A 7,724-nucleotide genomic window follows, 5' to 3' on the forward strand; every position below is an offset into this window, starting at 1 on the left:
ATAAATAAAAACATTATATAAAATAATTTTTTTTTTATATATATATTTGTGATTATAGTGAACTATATTATCACAATATTATCATTATCATTATAATAGTATCTTAACAACTCACAACACTTTAAAATTTATAATTTACTAACTTTGTTCAACTTTTTTCTTACAGCACAATTACAGTTATTTTTTTTTTCATAACACAATTGTGTCAAACTGACCTTTAATATCTTAATTTTAGTTTTTAACATATTTAATCATGAATAGAGAAGATTAAAACATATTATTTTACATATATAAAATAAAATTTAATTATTTATTATATTAATATGATGTTGATAATTTTAATTTTTTTTATCTTATGACATTTTGAAAAAGGATTTTACACTAAAGCTAATCCAAATAAAAGGAAGTAATCCAAATAAGCTAATCCAAATGAGAAAGGAAGTATTTTATTTTTTTTTTTATCAAGAAAGAAATAATCTTCAATAATTTAATATTTGAATATTTTTTTCAAAATAAAATGTAATTTAATAAATTTATTAATATTATATAAATTAAAAATAATAAAAAATATATTCAGATCATATATTTGGATGTTCAATAAATAAATGCACCCTAAGTCTAATAGATTATGTTAATAAAAACTTAATCTAATTTGGATTGATTGATAGAGGAATGGCAAATGTTAATCAAATACAACTGAATAATATAATAATTTAGATGTAGAAGTATATTATTAGTAGATGTTGTAATAATATTATAAATAAACCTAACAAGATTTTCAAAATTAATTTATCATTGAAAAAGTCATTGGAGCGTCATTATCACCCTAAATTGTTGGAATTGACAAAAAAACAAATAGTGACAAAAATTACGAGAGTTGTCCAAATTTATCAATAACTATACACCTACACCCTCTTCTCCTTTTTTTTTTTTTAAAAAAAAATATATTTTGATATATAAATATATGAATAATATTTATAGTCGTTGGAAGTAAATAAATTTATAATAGTGATTGCCTAAAACAAGTCCCTATAAAACATTCAATGAACATGAAAAATAGTTTGTTCCAAGAGTGAGATTGTGGGCAAAGCAAGAAAAGATTGGAAGATTTCTCATCCTAATTAATGAATTGAGGACCCCAATTGGCAAGTACCTTCTTCTTCACCTTCTCCTCTCCTTCATAAAATTCTTTTTATTTTTTCCTCTTCCATTCAATAAACCCCACATTTATTCTTTACAAATGTGACAAGCATAATTTAGATGCTTATTCACTTTTTACTTTTTTTTTTTTTGGGTTTTACCATAAGATTTTTTTTTTGGGAATGGTTTTGTTACAATAAGTTTGCATAATTTTATCTGAGCAAATAAAAAGAAAAAAGGGAACAGCAAGTTTGCTTGTGTGTACGTTTTCTTTTTCTAATTCACAATTTCATAAAACTGTTTACTTTATCTCTTTGTATATTATAATAATGATAATTAATTTTTGGTTATGTTTGCTCCACTTAAATTTAAGAAGTTTAGTCATTTTCATGATATCATAGATGAATGATTTCCCTTAACAAATTACAAAATTCAGGGGATTAAAATGTAAAATAAACTTTAAGAAATTCCTTCCTGATTTGACATCACAAGAATATATTAATTCTAATGAAAAAGAAATCGATATTATTTGCCTTTCGATTATGCTTAACCAAATTAAATTAATTTTAAAACAAGGAAAAAGTCATTTAACCAATGAAAGAGGCAAGGATATCCACGTGTTGAATCAGGAATAATCCACGTGTAATAGGAAAAAGATGGACCCATGATCTGACGACGTCTGTGTGTTTTAGAATTATGCATCTATCTGTCTACACGAAATGAGGAATCAGGAAACTTGACCTCCAGAACGATAATAATATCCTATATATCAATCAACTATATTTACTCTATTACTCCTTCAATTTTATAAACTTTTAACATTTTGGCCCCTCATTTAAAAAAAATAGATATAATAACTCAATTTGCTCTGTACACTTGAAAAATATGTGATCTAAATAAAAAAAACTTGCAATAAATAGAAATAATTAAAACCCAAGGTAAATAATTAATGAGGCTTATATTATTTGTGAAATTGTAGTATATGATTTTTTAATAAGAAAACTTTATCATTTAGTTAGGAATAATATATTTTTAAGAAAAAACAATTAAAATTAAGCATATAATTTATCTGTTAAGCGTTTTGATTTCAACTTTTGATACTCTTTGAAAATTCCGTCTGAATTTAACGTCGTCATTTCAGTTTAGATGAAATCGTCATTAAAATGCGAATTTCTTTTGTTTTAGGGACTAAAGTATGATATTTTAGAAAATGTAGGGACTAATGGCGGTAATTAACCATAAATAGCAAGAGTTGCAAAAATATGTAATCTTTATTTTCCGATATTTCTATTTCGCACGGAAATTTGATAGTTGGTTTTGCTTCTATTCTCCTCCCTTCGTTTACCGAAATCCAAACCCAAACCCCTTTGCGCCAGATTCTTATTCGGCCGTTTTTGCTATTGTTTGGGTTTCGAAACCCATTTCTTATTCATCTCACTAACTCTGTCCACTCGGAAAAACCATACTTCAACTTTGTTCTTACTCTGTCTATTTCTCTCAGATTTGAATGTAAAGAGTTTTTTCTTTTTTCATTACATTCCAGTAGTTTTTTCTTGAGAAATATATGGCTTCAGTTGTTTTATTTCTTTGGGGTTCTAAACGTTATATGGAGTTTTGAATCTGATTAGCAATGTAGATTATTACTTCTGTGCTTTGGAGAATTATTATTCGTATATATTAGCTGATTTGGGTACTTTGAAAATCATTTCTTTATTTAAAAAAAATTAAATAAATTTGTGTGCCCTTAAATGTTTCAGGTGGGACTTTTATCGTATGAGTGAAAGCAAAAATTAAAGTCATGCAGAGGGATAACGTTACCACTCCATCAACCCCAACTGGTCGAGCTCGCCATCGAAGACGTTCAAATGAGGTTAGTCACTTCATAATTTGGTGTTCTGTCATTGTCAATCAAGTTGAAAGTACTTATAACTGTTTTTTTGTTATTGGTTTCTTTTTTTCCCTTTTGGGGTGTGGGGGAGTGGGGAAACATATTCATGAATATGTAATGGGTGCTAATGAATTTTGGTGTGATTTTATATTTAGTAAAACAAATGGAATGCCTTTGTTTTTGTTTATTTATCTGTTTATTTTTGGCCTTTCAGGCTGTTCCAGATGTTAGTAAAACAAATGGAGGCAGTTTACTTGTTAATGACCGTAACAAGTACAAGTCAATGTGGATACGGGCGTATTCTTCCATTTGGATGATTGGGGGTTTTGTGTTAATTGTTTATATGGGTCATCTTTATATTACTGCTATGGTTGTTGTTATTCAAATCTTTATGGCGAAAGAGCTGTTCAATTTATTAAGGAAAGCTCATGAAGATAGTCATCTACCAGGATTTAGGCTTTTAAATTGGTGAGGATACTAATTACTTGTTCTAGTGATGGTTGAAGTGTGTTTCTAATTGAAGCAATTTATCTTTAAAATAAGAGCTAATGGTTTGTATACTTTCCTCTTACTCTTTTTTTTTTTTCATTTCTATGCCAGGCACTTCTTCTTCACTGCCATGTTATTTGTATATGGTCGCATTCTCAGTCAACGGCTTTTCAATACAGTAACTTCGGACAAGTTTCTCTATCAACTTGTTAGCAACCTTATCAAGTATCATATGGTTATCTGTTACTCCTTATATATCACAGGTTCAATAAACATTTTATTTTAATTAATTTTGGGAACTTTGATTTTGGTGTCACTGTGTCACTCATAGACTCATAGCATCACAAAGCCATAATTATCACTTAGCATTTCATTTTGGTTACTTCTTATATATAATGTTTACTTTCTTGTGTGTCTTGTTCCTTTTTGTTTATTTTCCTCCTGATGTTTAGCTGCTTATATGTACATCATTTTTTTTAATTTGTAATTTGGCTCAGGTTTTGTGTGGTTCATCGTTACATTGAAGAAGAAGATGTACAAATATCAATTTGGCCAGTATGCATGGACACACATGATTCTCATTGTTGTGTTTACGCAGTCCTCGTTCACAGTAGCCAACATTTTTGAAGGAATTTTCTGGTAAAATAAATTACTCAGAAAATCAGTCTGTATAGGACCTTCCTAAATCATCTATTGATCCACCTTATCTTTCTACATTAGAAAGTTAGAGTGTGAAATTGCTTGATGATTGTACTCTGTTTTCACCTCTTATCTCCTGTAGAAGTGAGTTAACCGTGAAGTGTCCTAGAATGTTATCATTTTGCTAAGTTGAATTGTACAAATGGGAACTGGTATTGTACTTGTTGTCCACTTATTATGGGCTTATACCCCTCAATTATATTCTGTATGTGCTTATACTCTGATCTTATAATTTATTTTTCTTGATGCACTGTACCATATGTATGCAGGTTTCTTCTTCCGGCAACACTCATTGTTATTAACGATATTGCTGCATATATCTTTGGATTCTTCTTTGGAAAGACCCCATTAATCAAGCTATCTCCAAAGAAAACTTGGGAGGGATTCATTGGTGCTTCTGTTACAACTATCATATCTGCATTTATGGTAAGCATGCTTTTCTATCCATATATGTTTTTTAGCATGGATTCCTGAGATTTTTCGTGTTGTATTCTTACTTAAGAGAGTTCAGAAATTTTTATGACAGACAATTGTCTGATTTTTGGTTTCTTAGGTGCTTATGTTTTTCTTTCATCCGGGAAAGAATGATCGCTTTTTGTTTGGTCTTCTATATTTGGGCCTCAGCTCTTTGTGCTTATTAACAACAGTAGTTATAGCTAAGAGGCAGAATTGATCTTAATCCTCATCTTGTTACAGTTTAAAATAGGCTTAGAGTTATACTAAATGCATACTTTCTCAACTTGTTTGGCTTGAATGAGCAGGTCGTACCTACCTACCTTTCTATTTCAATACTTGTGCATTTTGTGTGTGCATACACACATGCTTTTTGGTTAACTTTAGATCAAGGAACTACCTGGGCTTTGTGGATTAGACTCAGTTTGTTCTTTACGAGTAACTTTATATTACCATACTAGATGATATTTACTTTAGTACTTGAGTATCCTTATATTCTCTTGAATGGTATGTGAATAATCTGACTGGTGTCTATATGTTCAGCTTAGTTAGCAATATAGTTTTTCTAAAGTGTTTATACTTGTTTGTGCAGTTAGCTAACATCATGGGTCGTTATCCCTGGTTAACATGCCCAAGGAAGGTAATTTTATTTATTTAAAATTTTAAGTCTTCCACCGTTTGAAAGATAAACTATTTCATTGTGGATACTTGTGGGCTTGCAGGATTTATCAACGGGCTGGCTTCAATGTGATCCTGGTCCGCTGTTCAAGGCTTCCACTGTTACCTTACCTGGATGGATTCCTCCATGGGTGAGCAACGTGACATTCTCTTTAACATGCATTTGTTGGATATTATATTTTATCTGTGCTTTTAATTGTTCTCTGCTTGAATTCAGATATGTTTCTATTGGGTAACTCTTAACTGATTTAACAAAAATGTTTGTCATTCTCAAACTTTGTGTAGAAGTTCTTTTATAAGTTTATATTTAAGAAAGATAATATTTGTTCTTTCGTATTGACATTTTATATTTCATTTCATTCGGGCTAAATCTTAACCTATTACCTAAATCCAACTATTACCATTTAGTAAAGCCTGATTTATCTCATATTACTACGAGAATGAAATAAATATCCCTTTCTTTCTTCTCACTGACTGCCCCCGTCCAATCCTTGATGCTTCTGCTTCTATTATATACTTAGAATTATGAATTTCTAGATGATGACATTGATCATTATGTGGACTGTCCAGCCTTGTAGAGTCTATGGTCGAATTTCATCCGTGACAAGTAAAGGGCCAAGGCTTGGCCTGAAGAGTCCTGTCCAACCCTTGCCATAATCTAACAAAGATATTTAATGAGAACAACTAAAATATGCATGTTACACTAGTATAATGCTTAAAAATAAAATTGTAGTTTTTGAATAAGATAAAAAGAGTTAATTTTTTTGGAAAAATATTTTAACAAAGGATTGATTCTAAGACCCAAGCTAGGCTCCATGGGCCTCCACTTGTTAGCCTGGACCTTCTGACAAGCCTAGACTGAGGCTGCAGGTAATATAACTGTTGTTCTCAAAGTTGACATGTATGGAGTTTTGGTTTTAAATCTTGGGCATAAATCAACCTTTGAACCTGCTTGTTTTAGGTTAAATTTATCTAATTGTGTGTTTTTTTATTATTATTAAATAAATGTTTGGAGTGTTGTGTGTTAAATTCATTACTGAGTTTTTATTACATGTTTTTGGTGTTTATACAGTTCCCATGGAGAGAGTTCTCTGTGTTGCCAGTTCAGTGGCATGCCGCATCCTTTGGTTTATTTGCATCAATAATAGCACCTTTCGGAGGCTTCTTTGCAAGTGGTTTTAAAAGAGCTTTTAAAGTCAAGGTTTGCTTTTGACACTAATGACTATTCTACTTTCATAGATATCAACATTGTAAGAATACTATCCCTCTCTTTTGGTACAGGATTTTGGTGATAGTATTCCAGGGCATGGTGGAATTACAGACAGAATGGATTGTCAGGTGAGCTTAACATTAGTTTGAGGCTAACCATTTCCCACTATGTGATGAAATCTTCTAAATACACCTTTGGATTTTCTTCTCATTTCATTTCAAATGATATGTATGAAATCCTTCCAATTCACCTGGTTGGTTTGCACATTACTCTGGCGGTATAAACTTCGATACTCTTTTGCAGATGGTGATGGCGGTATTTGCATACATCTATCATCAGTCATTTGTCGTGCCTCAAAGTGTATCCGTGGAGATGATATTGGACCAGGTATGATTGTCTATGCATGTAATGTTCATCATGACGATCTTCAAATACCATTACTGATTGTTTTTCCTTATTGCTTCTTCAGATATTGATGAACCTCACTTTCGAGGAGCAACAAGCTCTATTCATAAAACTCAGAGATACGTTGCATGACAGACTAATCAGACAATCGTAAGTTTGGTATGTGTCTCTCTCTCTTAGAATGGTGTGTATGGATGTGAAGAGAGGAGAGATGAAGAGGGAATGTGATGTAATTTGTATATTGTGGCTTGTCTTTCTATATTTGGATAAAGCCTTGTATAGTCATGTTTTCGTAGTTTATCTCATAGTCATGCAAAATTGGTTGGAGACTCCCATAGTAGCTATGAGAAAATTTACGTTTTAGTTCTTTCGTTTATTCTTATTTCACCTGACAATTACTTTATTCATAGACTTAAGGGGTTGTCAATTCTTCAAACTTATGTGGGTCTGAGAGCATTCAGACCCCCAAAATAAAATAATAACTAGTTAACTTTTATGTGTTTTTTTTTTCTTGTTTTCTTTTTATTCGTCTTTTTTAAATTTATTTTCGAGTGATATAATATTTGGAATTTATGGGTAAGAATGTATGAACTATTAACAAAGTAACTACTTAGCAACTCGAAAAAAAACCTATTAATTATAAACAAACCACGAACATGTGATGGTGTCTGTTAGGACTAGGAGTGGCAATTTGTGTGTTGTGTCGTGTCGAGGTTATTACAAGCAAATGTAAAATTCAAATCCGACTTATTTATTAATTGT

At 30.8% G+C, this 7,724-nt stretch overlaps 1 protein-coding gene across 1 annotated transcript; it reads left to right on the top strand.

Annotated features, from left to right (window-relative positions):
* Positions 1-2,306: 2,306 nt before the first annotated feature.
* On the top strand, positions 2,307-7,458 carry LOC115707375 (phosphatidate cytidylyltransferase 1). The gene is made up of 12 exons (XM_030635324.2): positions 2,307-2,649; positions 2,898-3,010; positions 3,243-3,496; positions 3,629-3,780; positions 4,015-4,156; positions 4,486-4,642; positions 5,262-5,309; positions 5,392-5,478; positions 6,420-6,548; positions 6,629-6,685; positions 6,861-6,944; positions 7,027-7,458. Exons 2-12 carry the CDS (start codon positions 2,939-2,941, stop codon positions 7,114-7,116), a joined length of 1,272 nt encoding a protein of 423 aa, XP_030491184.2. The 5' UTR covers positions 2,307-2,649; positions 2,898-2,938; the 3' UTR covers positions 7,117-7,458.
* The last annotated feature ends 266 nt before the right edge of the window (positions 7,459-7,724 follow it).

This window comes from Cannabis sativa, chromosome 1 (assembly GCF_029168945.1).
Source record: "Cannabis sativa cultivar Pink pepper isolate KNU-18-1 chromosome 1, ASM2916894v1, whole genome shotgun sequence".
NCBI lineage: Eukaryota > Viridiplantae > Streptophyta > Magnoliopsida > Rosales > Cannabaceae > Cannabis > Cannabis sativa.